The sequence below is a fragment of the Perognathus longimembris genome, chromosome 17 (genome assembly GCF_023159225.1).
Source record: "Perognathus longimembris pacificus isolate PPM17 chromosome 17, ASM2315922v1, whole genome shotgun sequence".
Lineage (NCBI taxonomy): Eukaryota > Metazoa > Chordata > Mammalia > Rodentia > Heteromyidae > Perognathus > Perognathus longimembris.
The window spans coordinates 39,525,905-39,548,334 of record NC_063177.1 but is presented as its reverse complement, the minus strand read 5'-3'; the positions used below and the strand labels follow the sequence as shown (position 1 = coordinate 39,548,334).

At 50.6% G+C, this 22,430-nt stretch overlaps 3 protein-coding genes across 4 annotated transcripts; 1 reads left to right on the top strand and 2 right to left on the bottom strand.

Moving 5' to 3' along the window:
- Window positions 1-1,062: 1,062 nt before the first annotated feature.
- LOC125366469 (PSMC3 interacting protein) lies at window positions 1,063-6,721 on the top strand. Its single transcript, XM_048367191.1, has 8 exons — window positions 1,063-1,162; window positions 1,282-1,382; window positions 1,470-1,559; window positions 4,678-4,789; window positions 5,507-5,652; window positions 5,787-5,840; window positions 5,981-6,040; window positions 6,116-6,721. Exons 1-8 carry the CDS (start codon window positions 1,129-1,131, stop codon window positions 6,170-6,172), a joined length of 654 nt encoding a protein of 217 aa, XP_048223148.1. The 5' UTR covers window positions 1,063-1,128; the 3' UTR covers window positions 6,173-6,721.
- On the bottom strand, window positions 6,396-12,338 carry Mlx (MAX dimerization protein MLX). Of its 2 annotated transcripts, XM_048367189.1 has the most exons (8): window positions 11,902-12,338; window positions 11,524-11,560; window positions 10,964-11,053; window positions 10,592-10,698; window positions 10,259-10,358; window positions 10,007-10,106; window positions 9,439-9,640; window positions 6,396-7,403 (listed from the first exon to the last, which is right to left on the bottom strand). In XM_048367189.1, the coding sequence occupies exons 1-8, from the start codon at window positions 11,941-11,943 to the stop codon at window positions 7,347-7,349; spliced, it is 735 nt and encodes a 244-aa protein (XP_048223146.1). In that variant the 5' UTR covers window positions 11,944-12,338; the 3' UTR covers window positions 6,396-7,346. The 2 variants fall into 2 exon arrangements, with proteins under 2 accessions (XP_048223146.1, XP_048223147.1); XM_048367190.1 differs by lacking the exon at window positions 10,964-11,053 and having other exon boundaries at window positions 11,902-12,334.
- Window positions 12,339-12,813: 475 nt separating this feature from the next.
- Window positions 12,814-17,356, bottom strand: Coasy (Coenzyme A synthase). Its single transcript, XM_048367186.1, has 10 exons — window positions 17,213-17,356; window positions 16,174-16,878; window positions 14,989-15,203; window positions 14,623-14,754; window positions 14,295-14,484; window positions 14,148-14,212; window positions 13,887-13,971; window positions 13,524-13,621; window positions 13,289-13,435; window positions 12,814-13,188 (listed from the first exon to the last, which is right to left on the bottom strand). Exons 2-10 carry the CDS (start codon window positions 16,865-16,867, stop codon window positions 13,129-13,131), a joined length of 1,686 nt encoding a protein of 561 aa, XP_048223143.1. The 5' UTR covers window positions 16,868-16,878; window positions 17,213-17,356; the 3' UTR covers window positions 12,814-13,128.
- Window positions 17,357-22,430: the final 5,074 nt, after the last annotated feature.

Here is a 22,430-nt window from a genome sequence, read left to right as displayed (position 1 = left end):
TAGGGCTGGCTTTGAAACTCACACCCGGCTTGAGAGTCTGTGGTGGCCTCCTTGATACATCTTCGCATCCAGAGTAATGATTAATCACAATCCCGTTTTGTAACCGAACCACCACTACAATTAGGCCACTTCAAGAGTCCAGACATGAGTGGAACAGGCAGTCTTGGCTGAGATTTAGTTTGCATTTCCTAATTTTTTGATATTGTCCCCTAAACATGAGACAAGCATGTTTCAAAAGCTAACTAGGCTTTAAGTAGCACAGGTTTTTAAAAGCAGTGTTGTGCTCTTCCTCTTTGGTTTTCAACTGACCTCCGAAACTAGAAAAACTATTTCAGATTCTGCCCCACTGGCCACTGTGGTCAGGAATGGAAAGCACCTGCCAGGTGTTGCGAGAGATTGCCTGCACCAAAGGGAAACCGGCTCCTCCCACCCGTGCCGTTCCTCGCGATCAAAGCACGTCCAGGTGTCGAGCGCCCCCTTGTGCGAAGCTCCGTAGTGGGCAGATGCGTGTCGAGTTTACGCTTACACAACCACCCTACTTACCCATCGGTCCTGCTATACAATTGAAAAAGGCTGGGGGTGGGGGGGGGCGGAACCGGGGGCCAGTGGCTCACGTCTGTAATCCTAGCTACTCGGGAAACAGAGGAGAATCGCGGTTCGACCCCAGCCGGCGCAGGAAGGTCGGCGAGACTATCCAATTACCCTGTAGAAACCCTAACGCGGAGGTGTGTGCAGAAAAGCCACGGGGCAGCGCCGGGCTCTGAGTTCAACAACGGCAGAATAAGCTGGGCTCACAGCCCAGTGACCTTGAAGCTTACTGCAGGTCGCTCCCGTCCCAAGCTGGCCGGGAAAGCCGCGGGCGATGCGCTGCGGCTGGAACCGGCCACGGCTGGGAAGGGAGGCCTGAGTTAGAGGTGCGGGCGGAGGCTGGAGGCGGCCTGCCGCTGACCCGACGGCGGCGTCCGGGGAGGGCCGCGCCGCTCTTCCGGAAGGCCTCCCCGCCAGCCAATCACCGCTCGAGGCCCACCCCGCCAGCCAATCACCGCTCGAGGCCCGCCGGGGCCGGAAAGAGCCGTCGCCCAGAGCAACCGCCATATCCGGTTGTCTGAATTTGACCGCGAAGAGACGATGAGCAAAGGCCGTGCGGAAGCTGCGGCCGGAGGTAACGGCGGCCCTGGCGAGACCCTAAGGGGAGCAGGCGAGGTGACGGGGGGGTGAGGGGAGGTGGGGGAGTTTGAGGGGGTTGAGTGACCCCCGCCCCTGCCTCGTCTCTCTCCCCAGCTCCTGGGATCCTTCTGAGGTACCTACAGGAGCAGAACCGGCCCTACAGTGCTCAGGACATGTTCGGGAACCTGCAGAAGGAGCATGGACTGGGCAAGACGGTGAGGACCCCCTAACCAGACGGGAATCTGCTCTCCCCCCTGCCCGGACCCCATGACTCCTGACTGCCCCGCCCCCTCTCTTGTAAGGTGGTGGTGAAGGCGTTGGAGCAGCTGGCCCAACAAGGCAAGATCAAAGAGAAGACCTACGGCAAGCAGAAGATCTATTTTGCTGATCAGGTGAGGAGAACCTGCGCAGGCAAACAGCCATGTGAGAGCCTACATTGAATCGGCGTCTACTACAGTTGTGGCACCCTGCGTAATTAATCTATCTTATACCATTAAAAGGGCCTCCGAGACATCTTTAAATCAAGATGTATACTCCCTACCTGTGACTCAAACTGATTTCGGCTTACCGTGAATGACCCAAGATCCTAAATTGTTTCTGCCAAGACCCATTTCTGCTTGGAAGCTCTTATTCCCTATTATCAAGACAGGCTGACCCTCCCTAAGCCCACTACCAACTTTGGACTCTCCAGCCAGAATTCCACCAGGAGGTCTCTAAAGACATCAGTATCAGAACTAATGTCTTCAGAGCACAATGTCTCCCCTCTCCCCACCATTCCTCATGGTTAATGGAATCATTCTCCACCCAAACCAGAAACTGGAAATAATTTTTTTCAAGTTTGAACAGGCCTCAAATATAGATTTTTTTCTTTTTGTGTTTTGTGCTGGTCCTGGGGTTTGAACTCAGAGCCTGGGTGCTGGCCCTGAGCTTCTGTTGCTTGAGACTACTGCTGTACTACTTGAGCTACACCTCCACTTGTCTTTTTGGTGGTTAATTGGAGATGAGAGCTTGCCCAAACTACCTTCAAACCACCATCTTCAGATCTCAGCCTCCTGAGTAGGTAGCTAAGGTTACAGGCATGAGGCACCTGGGCCCACCTCTTTTTTGTGTCTGTGATATGTGACTTTACTGTGTCATCCGGGCTGAACACTAGATCTTGTCTCAGCTTCCCAAATGCTGAGGTGTGTGCCACCTCATCAACTTGATTTTTCACTTCCCGAATCCACTCTCACATGCCATCACTGCTCCACCAGTATTGCAGTGTCCTCTTAACAGATTCCATTCCTTAAATGTCCGCCTTGAACTTCCCAGCCAGAATGATCGATCTAAATGCTAATCTGACCCTGCACCCTTCCTACTTAAAACTCTTTGCTGGTCCCCAGTACTCTGCAGAAATGGTAAAAGGGCAGCTGGAGATATGCCCTAGCCAATGTTACCTGCTCTTTTCTCTACCCATCAATACTCGACAATTCTGATGTGTTTTATGCTCATTTTCTTCCTGCCTAGATTTGTAGTCCCTTTAGACTGACTCTTACTCACCCTTTATGATTTCACTCACATATCAAGTTCCCCAGAAGCCTTTGCACACTGCTCTAACTGCCTCTTTCTCAGGCTCTTAGCTTTGTTGAGGTGTACTGTCTAAAGTTCCATGGCCTGGGAATGTAGCTTAGTGGTAGAGTGCTTGCCTACCATGCATGAAGCCCTGGGTTCGAGTCCTCAGCACCATATAAACAGAAAACGCTGAAGTGGCGCTGTGGCTCAAGTGGCAGAGTGCTAGCCTTGAGCAAAAGAAGCTCAGGCACAGTGCCCAGGTCCTGAGTTCAAGCCCAGGACTGTCAAAAAAGAAAAGGAAGTACCTCTAGGCTAGGCCTTATTTCTCATTTTCACCCCCACAGTATGTAGAGCCCAGAAGACATTAAATATTTTGTTTAAATGAACCAAACCTTATCTAAAGCTAATTTTTCTATGACTATTTCATTGTATTACTACCTATTAAAAAAATCTCCCTAGGGGCTGGGGATATAGCCTAGTGGCAAGAGTGCCTGCCTCGGATACACGAGGCCCTAGGTTCGATTCCCCAGCACCACATATACAGAAAACGGCCAGAAGCGGCGCTGTGGCTCAAGTGGCAGAGTGCTAGCCTTGAGCGGGAAGAAGCCAGGGACAGTGCTCAGGCCCTGAGTCCAAGGCCCAGGACTGGCCAAAAAAAACCAAAAAAAAAAAAAAAAAAAAAAAAAAAAAAATCTCCCTAAAGGAAAGATTAACAAACTTTTTCCAGTAAAGGGCCTCGGTATTTTTAGATTTTGTGGGACCTAAGTCTTTGTCACTACTCAACTCTGTATAGCAGAGCAAAAGAAGCTATAGACTATTGTAAATAAGAGGCATAACTGTAAAATTCAGGACTTTGTTTCTGGGGTATTTTCTGGCCTCTGGTTTGAAGGTTTCCCATGCCTAAGAGAATAGTCCACATTGCCCAAGATGGCATTCCCATCCTTTCTAACCTGCTCCTCCATCACCAGCTGATGTCATACTTAGTGATCCCCAATGGTACAGAAACTAATCTGTAGACTCCCTGGAGTCCCTCACCTACGTGGTTTCCTGGACCTCTTCACCAGTCAGGTTTTTCCTGTTGCTATTCTTCCTATTGTCCATTCCATGATCGAGATTCCCCACCTTGAGGGAAATGTTAGTTTACTCCTTCAGCCCAGGAGAGATTTTATCACTTAAATTCTGCCCTTGTCAGTATCTTGCCAACCTGGATACTCTTGAGGACAGGCTTTAGGTTTCAACTTTTCTTCCTTTTGGGTACTGGAGTACAACTGATTTCTCAAAAGTACTTTTTCAGGGCCTGGGGATATAGCCTAGTGGCAAGAGTGCCTGCCTCGGATACACGAGGCCCTAGGTTTGATTCCCCAGCACCACATATACAGAAAGCGGCCAGAAGCGGCGCTGTGGCTCAAGTGGCAGAGTGCTAGCCTTGAGCGGGAAGAAGCCAGGGACAGTGCTCAGGCCCTGAGTCCAAGGCCCAGGACTGGCCAAAAAAAAAAAAGTACTTTTTCAGCCAGGTGTGGGACTTATGCCTCTAATCCTAGCACTAAGGCAGCAGGATCCTGAGTTCAAGTCTAGCCTGGGCAACATAGACACTATCTCAAACAAGAATAATTTCAAAAAGTTAGCACTTTGCACAGGTCACTCATGCCCATAATCCTAGCTACTCAGATGGCTGAGATCTGAGGATTGCAGTTCAAAGCCAGCAAGGCAGGAAACTCCATGAAACTCTTACCTCTAACCACCAAAAAGCCAAAAGTGGAGCTGTGGCTCAAGAAGGAACAGCACCTAGGCCCTGAGTTCAAACCCTAGGACCAGCATGCACATGCACATGTGCACACACACAAGCAGCACTCTTCAGGGTTAAGAGAGTTCTGGGTTCTTGGATGTATCTGAATGATGTCTTCCCTGATGTGGACAGCCTTCCTTGCACTCATTTCTATTTCCCCTCATCTCTGGCAGGACCAGTTTGATGTGGTGAGTGAGGCTGACCTCCATAGCCTGGATGCCAAAATTGTGGCCCTCGCTGCTAAGGTGCAGAGCTTGCAGCAGAGCTGCCGACATATGGAAACTGGTAGGAAACTGGGGAGCCCCTCCAAAGTGTTCATGGGGTTAGGTTTGGTCTAGACCTCCAGAATTACTAAGCAAATGGCTTATTGATTGCAGGATCTTGTTGCAGCTCAAGAATGCTTTGGGCTGGGCTGGGGATATGGCCTAGTGGCAAGAGTGCTTGCTTCCCATACATGAAGCCCGGGGTTCAATTCCCCAGCACCACATATACAGAAAATGGCCAGAAGTGGCGCTGTGGCTCAAGTGGCAGAGTGCTAGCCTTGAGCAAAAAGAAGCCAGGGACAGTGCTCAGGCCCTGATTCCAAGCCCCACGACTGGCAAAAAAAAATAAATTAAATAAAGAAAGAAAGAATGCTTTGGGCTGCCTATGGCACTGCATTAAAAGAAATGCCATTATTAAATGGCTTTGTGTATGAATAAGATGAAAATCGGCACATACTGTCCCCAAAGCTTCCCTTTATTCCTGCTTCTTTAACGAGTTACACATCACCCTGCTCAACCTTTTACCTTACCACCTGCTTTTAGATGGGGAAGAAAGAAAAGTAAAAAAAAACTGATTATTTTGTAAGCCTTAAGCCTTATTTTCTTGAGTATTTCCTGGGTGAGGTGCCCTACTGTTCTGGGTAGATCCCAGAGCGAGGTGGAAGTGTACGTCCACTTTAGGGAAAGATAGAGTCCCTTCCTCAAGGATAGCAAGTGACCCCAAAGGATGTGGTTTCAGAGCTGAAGGAGCTAACTAACAGCCTGACCACTCCGGAGATGCAGAAAGAGATCCAGGAGTTAAAGAAGGAGTGTGCTGGCTACACAGAGAGACTGAAGAACATCAAAGCAGCTACCAACCACGTCACTCCAGAAGAGAAGGAGCAGGTAAATGGGGAAGCTTGCAAGGCTGGAGGGTTCTGTGCAGGTCTTGATTGAGTATGAAAACACACACACACAGACACACACACAGCAGGCTGATATGGGCTTGCAGGACTTGAGGAACTGTTTCTCCCTTCCAGGTATACAGAGAAAGGCAGCAATACTGCAAGGAATGGAGGAAGCGGAAGCGGATGGTGAGTGGGAGCTCCAGGGGAGGCACTGGATGCACTTGGGGAAATGGCAACCCTGGAGAAACTGCTAACCCAATATCATCATCCAATGGACAGTGCCCAGTACTACCCATCTGAAAAGGGATCACTTTGTTTCTTATCAGGCAACAGAGATGTGTGATGCAATCCTTGAAGGCTACTCCAAGAGCAAGAAGCAGTTCTTTGTAAGTGCACCCTCTTTTGCTCCCCCTGGGTCTTTGCCCAAGTGAGTCTCATTTACTTCTTTCCCTGTCACACAGGAGGAAGTTGGGATAGAGACAGATGAAGATTGTAACGTCAGGCTCCCAGACCCCTGAGGGGAACCCCTCAGGGAACTGGGAATCGGAACACAGAGTCCCAGGCTAGCCTTTTTGTTGTTGTTGCTGCTGTTCCTGCTGTCCTCACCCTGAGCACAGGAAAGGAATGGCCAGAGCAGGAGTGGAAGGACTCAGTGCTGGTAGCCTGGAAGAGCCGGTCATGCTCCTTTTGTCATCCACATTGCAGTGGCTTGAGCTTAACACAAGGACTTGCAACATGCTAAAGGAAAGCATTTGGCAATATTTATTGTCATATAATTTCATATAAAAATATTTAATTTCCTTTGGATATTCAAACCTCCCAGATATCAAACCTGAGGAAGGCAGCAGAGAGTTTGGGAAACAAAGGTAAAGTTGCTACCAAATATCAGTATTTAAGGAGCCCAAAGCATCACCCAGGACTAATCCCAGAAGGGGAGAAGTGTAGGCAACACTGGCAGATGGTAGAGACCCTGACATGCTGGACAGAAAAGTTGAGGTGATTTTGAGGCTTGCCTGTTTAACTTTCCAAAATTGTAAATGTGGCAAAACTCCATTGTTAGTATTTTTTAAAAATTAAAAAATTCAAATACGCAGTGCTGTATCATACCTGCCTTTGCCATGCAGTGTCACTGCCGGTAGGAACAAAAGTGCAGGAGGAAACAGGGAGGCTGTTTCTCTCAGTGCTGGCACATGAGGTCATAGCAGGGCTGACCAGGCAGTCCTAGTACAGGCACAAGGTGGCCTTTCACCCTCATGGCAGTGAGACTGTTCCCTTTCCCTCCTCGGCTACTTCAACTACTGCCAAAATGTCCAAACAAGCCAAATATTGCCCAAGACAACAAGACAGGCAAACGCTTCCAAATATATGTGGATCATGAGCAGAAATCTGAGGGCTGAAAGGCCAGGAGCTCTCTAAGGTACTCAGATCAAATTCCTGTCCTAAGGAATCCTATCAGGAGAGGGAAGACTGGGTAGATTTGACTGTATGGGCAATATAATAAATTAATCAGGAACTTTCACAAAACAAACACTCTAGCCCCACTAAAGATAAAGTAGAGCTAGGAAAACCAAACACCAAGTAGAAGCCAGCCAACCGGTGTAAGGCATCGCAGTCCCATCGGAGGCCCGGCAGTCCATGGGCAGAGAGCAGATTCAAGGGCCTCTTGGCTGCTCTGCAGGTTTCCAGGAGCCATCAGTAAAGTTGGTTTTTCAACTGATGCAGGACCCCAATCACGATCTCTCGGAGGGTCTGGTGGGGGCAGCAGGGAAAGACAACGCTCAGGTGAACACATAGAGCAGCTTTGTCTACCTGGACCCCCATACTCTTTTCATAGGAGTATTAAGCTGGGTGCTTGTGGCTCACGCCTATAACCTCAAGGCTGGGATCTGAGGACTGTGGTTCAAAGCCTGTCCAGGCAGGAAAGTCCATGAGACTCAACTCTAATTAACCACCAGGAGAACCAGAAGTGGAGCTGTGGCTCAAAGTGGTAGAGTGCTAGCTTTGAGCAAAAAGAGCTCAGGGATAGTGCCCAGGTTCTGAGTTCAAGACTCATACTTGGGGGGGAGGGGTATTAAAAAATAGAGGTCCCGGGGCTGGGAATATGGCCTAGTGGCAAGAGTGCTTGCCTCGTATACATGAGGCCCTGGGTTCGATTCCTCAGCACCACATATACAGAAAATGGCCAGAAGTGGCGCTGTGGCTCAAGTGGTAGAGTGCTAGCCTTGAGCAAAAAAGAAGCCAGGGACAGTGCTCAGGCCCTGAGTTCACGGCCTAGGACTGGCCAAAAAAAAAAAAAAAAAAAATAGAGGTCCCACCAGGGGCCAGTGGCTCACATTTGTAATCCTAGCTACTCAGGAGGCTGAGATTTGAGGATCACGGTTTGAAGCCAGCCTAGGCTGAAAGTCTATGGGACTCTTCACCAGAAAATCGGAAGTGGTGCTGTGGCTCAAAGTAGTAGAGTGCTAGCCTTGAGTGAAAAAGCCCAAGGACAGCACCCAGGCCCCGAGTTCAAGCCTCACAACCAACAACAACAAAAAAGGCCCGCCCAAGAGCTGGATGTGGTGGCACACATCTGTAATCCCAACACTGGACAGGCTGAGGTAGAAGAATTGCAAGTTTGAAGTGTTTCTCTCTGAAAAAAAAAAGTTGGGGGTCCCTAGGATATAGTGACATCTGTTTTTAATTTTTTTTGTTTTTGTTTGCTAATACTTGGGGCTTGAACTCAGGGCCTTGTGCTCTTGCTTGGCTTTTCACCCAAGGCTGGCACTCTACCATTTATCCCTTTTTGCTGATTAACTGAAGGTAAGAGTGACAGACTTCTACCCAGGCTGATTTCAAACCACCATACTCAGATGTCAGACTCCTGAGAACTAGGATTAATTAACATTGTTAGCCACTGGCACCTGCCTCTCTAGTTTACTTTGAAATGCCCTTGGAAGAGAGGTAAGAAAGTACGTGACCAAGGAAATACAAATGTTACTGGTACAATTTAGGTAGTGGGTACTAATGTAGTATACTTAAAACATTCCACAGTAAAAACATTAGGAATTATGAAAATGGCATCTCAGTTAAAAGTTCAAGCCTGAATAAAAGTAGCAGGGCTCCAAAGCAGAAGACAGTAAAGTACCATCAGCACATCTTTCTATTAAAAGTAAATAATAAAACCTGAGGACAAGGCCAGTGCCAGGGGCTCACACCTGTAATGCTAATAGCTCACGAGGTCAGAAACCAGTCCGTGAGACTCTATCTCCAATTAACCACCAATAAAGCCAGAAAGTTGAGTTGTGGTTCGATGTAGCAGAGTGCTAGCCTTGAGCGAAACAGCTCAGGGACAGCCCAGGTTCTGAGTTCAAGCCCAGAACTAGCACAACAAAGAAGACCCAGGGACAGATAACACCCTTTACCCTTCATGAGGGTGAGGCTATTTCCTCTCCTTCCACATAACTACTGCCCAAACTTGAGTCAGATGTTGCCCCAGGTATTAAAACAGGAAAACAGTGGGCCTGGGGTGGGTTTCAGGGATCCATAGGTTTCCAAAACCTGAAGTAACTACTGGTGTGTGGGAGCAGAGGAGCAGAGGAGTAGCTAATGAGGCAGTGATAACTGGGGCTCAAAATGAGCACTGGGCCTGGCACTGTATATTCACAGCATATTTGCCAGATGAGGCCTTAACTTGAAAACCAAGGAAGGAAACAATACTGAAAGCTGTACATACTGTAAAGAAATTTAACAGCAGCTATTTGGCTTTTCTGAACAAACAGCTTAGACGATTGCTGCCCCATACCTGAGGCTTACAGTGTTCCTCAATCCAGCTGAAGACACAGGCTGACAGCTCCTGGAAGCTAGCCACGGAGATGGAGGCATTAAAGGACTCGAATAGGGAGTCCATGATGCCTTGAAACACGTTGAACTTGACCTGGTCGGAGATCTGGTCCTCCCCCTCGTGGACGTTGTCCTGATGTGCCTTCACAATCTGCTCATAGTTCCTGAAAGCACGCCAGGCTTTCAGGTGCTGTAGCAGCTCAACTAGCTCAGGAAAAAAAGGAGGGGTGACCCTGTATCCACCCCCTCCACACAAAGGGGATTCCCAGAGAGTTTGGGGAGTATATTCGATACCAGCTAGGTACTGCTGAGTCTTCTCAGCATTAATTTGCTAGGCACTTATCTCCTAAGTGCTTTGTGTAAGGGGCCCTTGGGGACAGAGAAGCCTGCCTCCAAGTGGCTAGCTCAGGGAATAAGAGGAAAATGCACACAGAGCATTTGATATGGCCTTTGAATAGGGGAAGGTGTCCACTGAAGTTGGCCTCATCAGAAGCTGTTAATTCTCCATACACCCAGAGCACCCCTCTTACACTTTCATTATCTTTAGAGCTGTGACATCCTTGCGTAGTGTGGACACTTCCTCTTCCTGCTTTTTCTTCTCCTTGTGCAAAAACTGGATGTAGTCAATGGCTGGGGTAGAGGTAGAGAGAGGGAGTAGGTATAGAGGAAGTCTAACGTAGGACAAGGCTGATTTTGTTGCTTGCCCCCTCAATACCCAAGCTTCCCACTGCAGCCACCCCCACAGGCCCAGCTCCCCACCTCCCCACCTCCCCTGGCCATACTCTTCTGTAGAACGATGGCTTTGCTCAGCTTTTGGGAGCCAATAGAGAAGTCCTGCTGCTGGCAGGTAGGGACGATAGTCTGCAGGTCATCGTAGCCTCTCTGTGGAGACATGGGAAATGAGTTCCTTTACCCTGATGGTGCACCGTGGCGCACAGCTTTTCCTCTACTTCCATGCTCACAAACTCAACAGGGCTGAAGGGTGAGAGCCTTGTTTTCAAGGACTAGCTTAACTTGCCCCAAGGCTGTTTGGGACCTTCTGGGGGATCCAGAGAGGGTGGATGAGAAGCACGTGGGACCCTGCTTTGTTGGCTGAGGCATAGGCCTCCCGTCACCTTGATGGCATCCCTCCTCTTCTGCTCAGCCTGAGTGTGTGCTAGCCGCCGGCGGTCTTTGTAGGACTCCTTGTAGGACTCCTGGTGGTAATCACTGTCCTCATCATCTATATTCAAGAGTTGGAGGACAGAGAGAGGTCACCTTGTAGGCCCAACTAGCCCACCTTTCCCTAGCTAGGAAGAACCTGGTGCCAGGAGATAGCAGGTGGACAGGAGAGCCTAATGTCCAGGATGTGCTAGAAGTCAGTAAGACTGTGGCATTCCTGTTCCAGCACCCCTCAGTAGACAGCTGGAGTATTCCTGTCTAGGGAAGATACTAAGGTGATGCATAGCTGGATCCTCCCAGGTTGGAGGGGGTGTTTTGCTGCCTACCTGTGTTGGGGACGGAAGAGGCACTGGTGGAACCGATGCTATTAGCTCTGGACACTACACTCCCTTTGCGGGTGCTGTCTACAAAAAGCCCTGGAAAAGAGAGGCCCCAATCACTAAGAGGTGGGGAACACTGCCAAGCCCCAAGACACCTGTGAGCACAATGGCTTCCTCAAATGCTGGCCTCTCCCTTCGGCCCCTAAGCCAGCCATTCTAGACCACCCACTTCCAGACCACACTGCCATTCTCTTGGACCCAGGGTCTACACGGGCTCCACAGGCTTGTGCTTACACGCTTTGGCTCACAGAGGGGCATCTGGACACGATGAGAGAGAGTGACCAGCTGTCACTATTCCCACCACTTTCCTTCTACAGAGCAGACAACCAAGTGTCACCCTGGGTTGCTTCCTGCCCATCGCCTAGCTCCTCCCTCCCGTCTCAGGACAGGACCTTGGCTCGGGTACAGTGGACTGTGCTCAGGTGTGGCTGGCAAGGCTACAAGAATCTATAGAAAGGGACGGGAAGTGTTATTCCAGATCTGAAGGCCATGGGGGAGGCACTCACCAGGGTCCAGACTGTTGTCGCTGTAGGCATACTCCACCTGCAAGGGAGGACCGTCAGGCCTTGAGTGCCGGGCGCACGCGCACAAGAGCACATCCCCGGGGGTGCAGGGATAACTGAGTGGTTCCCCCGAAAACCAAGCTTAGGGAGGCCCTAGGGGCGCCGCCCCATGCCCACCGAGACGGCCCCGCGTTCCCTCACACGGGCACGCACGCCTCGTTTGTGTCTCCACCTTGGCACACGCGGGATGGGGCGGGATGGGAGTTCCCGTCCCGGCAGCCCCGGGGTCGGGAGAGCTTTCAGGGAGAGGAGGGAAGCCCCTTATGGTCGCGAGCCCCCACGCGCGCCAGCCCCACTCGCCCTCCCCTCGCCGGGGCTTGCCTTGACCCAGGGATCCTCCGGAGAAGCGCCGGGCTCGGTCATCTTGGACTAACCGAACCGGAAACAAGCCAGCAGGCGGGTCCCCTGCGGCGAGGAAGCGGCGAGGCGCGTCCACGTGACCCCAGCCCACCAATCCACGCTGGCGAAGGGAGGTGGGGGCGTGTCGCACATGCGCAGCTGGGACTCCAAACGCCTCTAGGAGGTATCTGGCTGGCCTAGGTCCCGACGCTGACAGCTGCAACGTCAAAGCTCGGCTCCCGGCTGGTCCCTGCCCTTCCCCACACCCTCAGTCTCTACAATGGCGGAGACAGGAGGCACCTTCTGTGAAATGCGATCCCTGCAAATGGTTTGTCTTCGGGTCTGGGAGTGGACAGCTCAGTGGTAGAGCCCATGCATACATAACACGTGCAAGAACCTGCATTTCATGGCCAGCACCGCACACTAAAAAACATTTGTGTAAATAGTAGTGCAGACTGTGTGCGCATGCGCACAGTTCATCAGCAACCCCCGTCCTAGCCAGTATCAGCAACTGAACAAGGAACTACCACATCACATCTAACCCCACCAGGCCACAAACTCTCTGAGGACAGAGCCATTATCCCTAGCATTGATTTCCCAACATCCCAGCCATTATCTAGCAGAGCACTTGTGAAAGTAAACCACCCATGTCATAAACCCAGTTAAGTTATTCAGATTTATAGGTAAAGAAACTGAAGTGTGCAGAAAGTCCAACTTACTCAAAAGCACATAGGCAGTCAGTGGTAAATAGGGCCAAGGCCAACTTCAGCCTGGTTAGCTTCAAAGGCCATGCACTTAAACGCAGCACACAAGGCTTCTGGCTTAGGCCTGAGCTCTGAACCTGTGGCACCAAGATTCCTTTTGCATAGGAGCAGGAAGCAGACACCAAACAAGTAGCACAGGGAAACATTCACCTTTAATACTGTCATAAGCTTCAGTGTGTGTTGTGACCGCAGTCAGTGATGAGCATCAAACACCCCAAAAGCACAAATGGGGATGGGACCCCAGAAAGGCTCCACCCACAATCCACATCCTTACTGTTGGTCAAATGCCAGCATGTCACAGGGGCATCTTGTGTTTACCAGGCCCAGCTATGTCCTGCATAGCTTAGCCCAAAGCCCCTCTAAGCCAGAGATAGTGTGAGTATTGAAGTGCCTATTCCTCTCACCACTGGATCTATCAGCTCCAGGCCCCACAGAGAAGTTATTGTCAGGCCTGGGCCTGAGTCTTGGTGATGCGCTTCTGCAGGAGATTCCAGGCTTTTTCCACCTTGGGACAATCCAAAACAAATGAAGGAAGAAAGGACAGGGTCAGATAGCCAACCGTTGCACATTCCCTCTCTACAACCCGGCCTTTCCTGGACACCAACCTGGCGCTGGGTGACATGTGGCTCCCACAAGGTGCTTAGCACCACGTGGCTCTGTTGCACTAGCTGCTGCCCACTCATCTGGTTCTGCAGCCGACTCTGAGCCGCAGCTTCACTCAGGCCATCCCTCTCCACAATGCGCCGTACAGCCTGCGCAGGGATAGGACCCAGCTCAGCCCACTGGATCAGAGCAGGACGCAACCTGCAGTAGGGATGGGGTAGGGTAGGGCCCAGATACCTCAGTCTCAGGGATGACCACGGTCCACACCTCATGTACCATGTTCTGCCAGCCGGCTTCAAGCAGTATGGCAGCATCAATTACACACACACTCTTTCCTGTGGGGAGACCTCAGTCAGTGCCAGTAGCACTCTAACACCTACTACCAGGCAAAAAGCCCACAAGGGCTGGGTAAATACCCTAAATTGCTTGCCTAGCAAGGACAGGCCCTAACTCCAAACCCTAGAACTGCCAAAAAAACAGAAAGCCCACAAAACGGTCCCCAGGAAAGGGGATGTTCTGGCCTGGGAAAGGGTAGATCCCAAGGGGAGAAATCTGCTTAAGCGTCTCCTTTTGGCTGCACCCACCACTCATCCCACTCACCCTCCGCCATAGCTGTATCCATCTCCTCTCGAGCCAGCTTGGCGATAATTGGCCACATAATGTCTGTGAGTATCTTCATCTGTTTCTGGGGAGGGAGTAAGGGAGGTTACCTGCCCTGAGGGATGGAGCTAGCCCAGGAGGTGAGAGTGGGGAACAGATGAGCAGAAACTGGCATTTAGGGCCAAACAAGAGAGGGTCACTGGATCCCAAACTATGGATCTAGCAGGTGGCTGAGGAGCCCTTGGAGAAGTATGTGTTTACCTTGTTCCCAAATACCCGGCTGCCCAGGATTTTCCTGTTGATGTTACCATCTTGATGGAGAATATCTGGGTGACAAAGAAGAAGGGCTAAGCAAAGAGGCCAGGCAATCTCCTCACCGCAAGCCACCTCCAACCCTCCAGTTATTACCGGTTCCAAAGGCCTCCACCACAGGCTGATAGGCAGGGCCACCTGGAGCATAGGCCCGATGGCCCAGCTGGTCACTGTCGATGACAAATGCCCCCAGACCCTTCAGCCGCTGAGCTACTGAGCTCTTCCCAGAGCCACTGATGCCAGTCAGCCCGAGCACGTAGAGACCTGAGGGGAGCTCTGGCCTCTTCTGGGGATAGATGAATGGGAACCCCACAATTATTTGAGTCCCTCAAACTCATGCTTGTACATGAACACCTTAGTTTGTACTCTAGCATCTCTAGCACACCCAAGGAGTGGGGAAGGACAGAAGGAAGGGAAGGCTTACATATGGAGCCTGAAGCAAATTTCCCAGGATTCGATGGCGTAAACTAGAGGAGCTGATTTTATCCTCCTCATTTTCCTTGTGGTTCTGGTCCTTCAGCAGCTGGATCTGATATAAGGCAAGCTCCTCCAGGCCCTGACGTTAAAGGAAAGAGTAAAAAGAGGCAGAAGGACAGATCCCTCATCCTTCCCCACTACTCGTAGGTGTCATTTCCACTCAGTGGGCAAACTGGGAACCAGTTCCTCTGCTCCTTCCCATCACCCTGAGCGCCCCCTTCTCTCTTCTGGGGCACTGCTACTTCCAACAGTCCCCTACAGTGGCTTTCCCCCTTCCTATCCACTCCCTCTGCCAGTTTCCCACGAGGGTTACATTCTCAAGGCGGAAGCGGTTGACGGCCATCCCACCACGATAGGTCTCCTCGCTGACCACCAGGAACTCCAGGGAGGGGTCAGAGCCAGCCGGCCCATAGGGGTCAAGCAAGGGGACGACATCAAAAGTCAAGGAAGGCTTGATGTCCACCAGGAACTCACTCAGACGTTCCACACGTTCTGCATAAGGTTGGAGCAGCTCAGGAAGCAACTTGCCTAGGGAATTCCAGAAAAAATGACATCTTTTTTTACTAAGGAAGTTTGGGCCACTTTGGGGAAGCATGTCCCTAAGTACTGTCTATCTCCAGAGGGGGACAGCAGGAAGAAAAGGTCAAAGTAGGAGTCTGTCATGAGGAGGGAGATAGGAGACGGGCAAGTATGTCTTGTGCGACCAAGAAATTACTTGAGAACTAGCAGTGCCAGCGGGCATCAGAGTTAGATGGAGAATTCCAAAACCACACCATCCCTGAGAACTGTCTATGGCATTTATACCATTTATTCCCAGTGTGTCCACACTTCAGTTGATCACCTGGAGAATGGTAACGTGAAGATTCTTTGGTGCCACTTTTAGGGGATTCTGAATGACCTCAATGTAGGTGAGTGGACCATGGGCTAAGGAAACTAAGTTTACTCTAGCACCAATTGTGTGTCAGGCACGAGATAGTTGGAAAGAGTAGGAAATCACGAATGGCCCCACCCTTCACCTTGGCTTTAGGGAGGCAGTAAGAGAATCTAGAGGGAGTTTTCTGGTTTTTTTGTTTTCCCAGTCCTGGGGGTTGAACTCAGAGCCTAAGCACTAACCCTGAGCTTCTCTTTGCTCAAGGCTAGCACTCTACTACTTGAGCCACAGCACCACTTCCACTTTTTCTGTTTATGTGGTGCTGAGGAATCGAACCCAGGGCTTCATGCATAGTAGGCAAGCACTCTACCACTAAACCACATTACAGCCCCTAAGGGAAGTTTTTTTGTTTTGTTTTGTTTTTGCTAGTCATGGGGCTTGTACTCAGGGCCTGAGCACTGTCCCTGGCTTCTTTTTGCTCCATCTTCTGGCTTTTTCTAAATATGTGGTACTGAGGTTTCGAACCCAGGGCTTCAACTATGCAGGGCAAGCATTCTACCACTAGGCCATATTCCCAGCCCTAGGGGAAGTTTTTGACTGCCCTAATCCAGGATCCCATTCACTCACTCTTCAACAGATCTTGGTCTGCCACTCCTACCACAAGCATCTTTTGGGCCAGGACACATGCAACACTGAGCAACACCTTGTGGGCATTGTGCAGACGGTCAAACGTGCCACCCACAGCCCCATGGCGGTAGCTGCGCACAGACTGCTTTTGAGACCTGGGCATGGGAGAAACTGGTCTGATGGCAGAGTGTAAGGGGACATTCAGGGACTCCACAGGCGGCTCCTGAGTCCCATAATCGGGGTATAGCAGCACTGAAGACAGTTGTGGAGAACAGCTGTAACAACTGGTGGCATAGCGCTCTAGCTGCTGCTTAACAGGATTGTACTGGCTTCCGTCCAGGGTCTGGAAATCTGTCAGCACCACTTCTGGCGGGTGGGACAGATTCTGCACCGAAGTGGGCTGCAAATAGATGCTCTTGGGTAGGATATTGGTCAGCAGGATTCTCACGTCCAGTTGTCTGTGAAGGTTGGCGCCAGCATATAGGTGGGCGATGAAATCCAGAACCTCAAGGGTGACCTGCACGGGGCTGGACTGGGGCTGAGCCGGACCCTCCAGGCTCATGCCCGGCTGCAGGTGTACATAGAGTGTGTGATTCACCAGGCGGGCCGCTGAGTTCAGGATGGGGGCCAGGCGGGGAGCCAGGGCGGCCAGAGGTGTCGTCAGCACTAGGAGGCCCGATTTGAAAACGGCCATGGTGACGAGGCCTGGGAACAGGCGGGAAGACAAGGGAGTGACTGCGCAGGGCGGCGACAGAGGCCTGCATGGGGCTTTGCACCCAGGAACAGGGACGAGACCCAGGGCAAGGGGACCCGGCCAAGGGACGGGGACGGGGGCCCCGCGGACGGCGCCGTGACTTCACTGAAATGAACCAAAATGCAGGAAACGGGGATCTGGGACGGAATCCCTGAGTCACGGGGAAGGGGGGGGGGCGCGCTTGGCATCCTGGGCCCCTCCGGCTAAGCTGCACCGGGGTCTTGAAGGAGCTGGAAGAGGGGACCCCAGGGGAGCTCCGGGGCCCGCGCGGGTTCCCCGACTCACTGGCACCTCAGGGGTTTGGTTCCGCTTTCGCCGTCGCGGAGGCGCCCAGGGAGCGGCCCGGAAGCAGTACGGCGCCCCGCGCAACGCCGGGCGACGGAAGCCGCCGAGGCCACGCACGTCTCCACGTCCGTTCAGAGCGGAGCTCTCGCGAGATCTCGCGAGAGGTCTCGTGGGCCCGGGAAGACGGCGGCGAGTGCGGGGATGGACGCTCCCGGCGGGGCGCGGGCTCCTAGGGGAAGCCGACGCGGAGCTGTAACTCAAGTGGTACAGCAGTAGCCTGGCTTGGGGCCGGGGGGCCGGGGGGTCGGGGGGCCGGGGGGGGGCGGGAGAGAGCTCACGGACAGCACCCAGGCCTTCAGTTCACGACCCAGGACAACCCACGGGAGGTTTTCATCTAGAAACTTCCTTACCCTACCAATTCGCGGGTAGATGTGCACGGTTTCGAAGGAGAGGGCCGGTGAAGATCCACCTCACACCTCTCCTTACGCCTCTGAGCGAAAGAAAGGTGCGGTGGAAGGAGGAGCTCAGCTCTGCCCCTCACTTTACTGCCAGTGTTGACGGGTTTGGTCCTGTTGTGGTTGTGTCTTGTTTTGGCGCCATCCTCTTGCATCCAACTCGAGTCGGCTCCATATCTGGCTTCTTTTTTTTTTTTTTTTGGCTGGTTTATTGGAGATGAGAGTCTCGAAGATTCGTCTGCCTAGGCTGGAGGATTACAGAGCTGAGCCATTGGAGCCAGGCTCTGGTTTTAAATGTTGAGTTTGGCCCTTTGATATTTGCTTCAAATAATGTAATTTCCCTGTATCCTCATCTATCCTATTTATTTATTTATTTATTTAGCCAGTCCTGGGCCCTGGACTCAGGGCCTGAGCACTGCCCCTGGCTTCTTTTTGCTCAAGGCTAGCACTCTGCCACTTGAGCCACAGTGCCACTTCTGGCCGTTTTCTGCATATGTGGTGCTGGGGAATTGAACCCAGGGCTTCATGTATATGAGGCGAGCACTTTTACCACTAGGCCCTATCCTCAGCCCTTATCTATCCATCTTGCCTCATTAGAGCTGTTGATGTCTCTGCCAAGGAGAAAATGGGGCAACTTGGACTGAAGACTTAGTGGTAAGGATTTACTAGGGCTTGAATAGGCTGGAGTTAGTAGTAGCAATGTGGGAGAGAGCCAACATTTAGGTGAATCATCTAGGGAGATATCAAAAGAAAGAGTAACCAAACCTAAAAGTTCCTACCGTGTGCTGTCCTTCCCCTCAACTAAAATAATGCTTTTTTTTTTCTTGTGCTAGGTCTTGAACTTGTGGTCTCACATATCCTATACCACTGAGCAACACCAGGCCTCAGCCCTACCCATCAGTTGGAACCCATAAATGTGTAAATGCCGATTGGAATGCCATTCTCTGACTCTCAGAAAGCTGGGAGTGGCCTGAGAAAGATCAGTTGCTCCTACCCTAAATGTGAGTTAATTAATCAGCATCCTTTGGAATCAGGTAAAGGCCGGTATAAATTGTGGCTGTTTGCTGCTCCTGTCTACCTCCTAAAATAAAGAAGTCACTAATCCTAGGATTGTTCCCCATTCTTGTGTCAGTAACTTCAAAAAGCTTGTTACCACTGAGTGTTGGTAGCTCACGCCTGTAGTCCTAGCTACTCAGGAGGCTGAGTCTGAGGATCATGGTTCAAAGCCAGCCTGGGCAGAAAAGTCCATGAGACTCTAATCTCCAATAAATCACTCAGAAAACTGGGAGTGGTGCTGTGGCTCAACTGGTAGAGGGCTGGCTTTGAGCTGAAGAGGTCAGGGACAGTGTCCCAGAGTTCAAGCCCCATGATCAACCCCCCGCCCCCCCCCCCAAAAAAAAGAGATTGTTACCTTGCCATCTGCACATATTCCCATTTGATGATCAATAAAAACCCTGTCCATGGGACATTGGGTGTCTGTTGCTAGGATGAGGCAGTTTGCACAGCCATCTGCCATTGTAGATCATCTAATATTGGAGTTGGGCATCAAAGAGTTGTAAAGCCATACAGATTGGGTTGGTATTGTTTGTTTGTACCAGAACTTGGGTTTGCACTCAGAACCCAGCTCTCTCTTTTGGCTTTTTTTGTTGTTGTTGTTTTTTGTTTTTTTTTTTACCAGTCCTGGGCCTTGGACTCAGGGCCTGAGCACTGTCCCTGGCTTCCTTTTGCTCAAGGCTAGCACTCTGCCACTTGAGCCACAGCGCCACTTCTGGCCGTTTTCTGTATATGTGGTGGTGGGGAATCGAACCCAGGGCCTCATGTATACGAGGCAAGCTCTCTTGCCACTAGGCCATATCCCCAGCCCCTCTTTTGGCTTTTTCTACTCAAGGCTAGCATTCTACCGCTTGAGTCACACTTCCAATTTAACTTTTTGCTAGTTAGTTAGAGATGAGTCTCTAGAATTTATCTGCCTGGGCTGACTTTGAACTGCAATAGATCCCTATATCTCAGCCTCTTGACTAGTATTACAACACTCTGCTGTAAGTTGGGTTTTCAGGGCTTGCTTTGAAGAAGCAAATAGCAAAGACTGTAGGTCTGTCCCAGAGCATTTGTACATCTCATTTAGCATACCAAGTTACTTTTATTCAGTAATGTATTTAGTGCTTCCCATGTGCAAGTTTAGCTCTAGGGCAGTAAAAGTCCCCACCCTCCTGGAGCTTAGGCTGCTATGTGTCTTAGGATGAGGGTGGTTGATAAATAACAAAAGCCATGAACAAAAATAAGCCCAAGTAGAGGGACCATCCTGGCAGCAAAGGAATGCTATTTTATTTAAGGTAGTCCAGGAAAACAGCAAAGAAATAGAATTAAAAAATCATAGAAGAGCAAACTGGATAGGGAACAGCAAGTCGTAGGCCTTGAGGCAGGGTCAGGAGAGCCAGAGTTGATGGAGAACAGTGGGGGAAGAGCAAGTCAGGGGAAGGAAGGCAGCGGCCAGATTACAGAAAGTCTTGGAGACCTTGTGGGGAAACCTTGGAGTGTGCAGATGGGAAACTACAGGCAGTGTGCCCACCCCCACCTGCACCCCCACCCTGTACTGGGCTGCAAATCCAGGACCTCTTGCAACAAGTGCTCAACCACTGAACTATACCCCAATCTACGGTTTTATTTGGTGTGTTTGGAGTTTCTTTCGTGGAGATAAGGGAGCTTGAACTGACGGCCTCATACTCTCACTTAGCTTTTTCATTCAAGGCTGACACTGTACTACTTGAAACACATTTCACCTCTGGGGTTTTTATTGGTTTGTTTGTTTGTTTTTTCCAGTCCTGGAGTTTGAACTCAAAGCCTGGGCACTGTCCCTGAGCTTTTTTTGCGTAAGGCTAGCACTCTGCCACATGAGCCACAGCACCACTTCTGGCTTTTTGTATATATGTAGTGCTGAGGAATCAAACCCAGGGCTTCATGCATGGTAGGCAAGCACTCTTGCCAGTAAGCCATGTTCCCAGCCCCCACTTGTGGCTTTTTTTTTTCTGCTGGTTAGCTGAAGATATAAGGGTCCCTGAGGAGCTGGGCATCAGTGGCTATGCCTGTAATCCTTGTTACTCATGCTGAGATCTGAAGATCATCATTTGAAAGCCAGTCCAGGCAGGAAAGTCCAGGAGACTTTTATCTCTAAAAATCTACCAAAAAGGGCTAGGAATATGGCCTAATGGTAGAATGCTTGCCTCACATACATGAAGCCCTGGGTTCGATTCCACAGCACTACATATATAGAAAAAGCCAAAAGTGGTGCTGTGGCTCAAGTGGCAGAGTGGTAGCTTTGAGCAAAAAGAAGCCAGGGACAGTGCTCAGGCCCTGACTGAATTCAGGTCCCACAACTGGCCAAAAACATAAATCCTACCGGGCTGGGAATATGGCCTAGTGGCAAGAGTGCTTGCCTCCCATACTTGAAGCCCTGGGTTCAATTCCCCAGCACCACATACACAGAAAATGACCAGAAGTGGCACTGTGGCTCAAGTGGCAGAGTGCTAGCCTTGAGCAAAAAGAAGCCAGGGACAGTGCTCAGGCCCTGAGTCCAAGCCCCAGGACCGGCAAAATAAATAAATAGATAAATCCTACCAAAAACCCAAAAATAGAGCTGTGGCTCAAGTGGTAAAGGTCTAGCCTTGAGCAAAAGAAGCTCAGGGACAAGCCTCGGGACCTGCTTGTGCGTGCAGGCACACATGCACGCACACACACAAAGTTGCTTAAATGTGTTTGTTGCTATGCAGGGGAATGATCCATAGTAATTCTAAACTGGCTGGTAAAGATTTCCAGGCTTTATTGGGAGTGAGCCAGCCATACTGTACATCGAGACCATACTCCATGTACAGGTAAGAACTGACATAGGGCTGGGCGCTGGTAACTCACGCCTGTAATCCTAGCTACTTAGGAGGCTGAGATCTGAGGATCGCAGTTTGTTGCTAACTGCAACCAGAGAGTAACAGGATACCAGTGCTGAAGAAATGAGAAAGAAGACAGGATAGAAAAGTGGGGTACCGGCTGGGGGTGTGGCTTAGTCATAGAGTGCTTGCCTAGCATGAATGAAGCCCTGGATTCGGTTCCTCAGTACCACATAAACAAAAGAAACTGGAAGTGGCGCTGTGGCTCAAGTGGTAGAGTGCTAGCCTTGAGCAAAAGAAGTTCAGAGACAGTGCCCAGGCCCTGAGTTCAAGCCCCAGAACTGGAAAAAAAGAAAAGAAAAGTGGGGTACCAGGGGGTCCCGTACTTACTGGCTTCCGAGCTCCCATAGCAAGTTTATTTAGTTCAGTACAGGGAAGGTTACTATAGGTATATGCAGAACACAAGGTGTCAGTCTGTCTTGTGGTTACAATCATTAACATAAGACATAATGTATGTACACAGTAATAACTACCTGTAGTTAGAAAGCAGTGAGAAGCAGTGACTGTAACACAAACATTCATCTTATTCCCATTGTCTCAGGTGTCAGGGCCCAATCAACTGTGACCTAAGTCGGGTTAAATATTTATCCTGCCTTGCCTCTTCTGACCCCTCCAGGGTCCAGGTCTCAGTCTTCTGAATACTGAAGAAGGAGGTGGCATTCCAACCTCTTAACCCTTTCCTGGTCTCACAGCTCGGCTCCATGGTTCCCTACAGTAGTTCAAAGCCAACCAGGGCAAGAAAGTCTATGAGACTCTTTATCTCCAATTAACCACCAGAAAAGGAAGTGGTGCTGCAGGTCAAAGTGGTAGAGTGCTAGCCTTGAA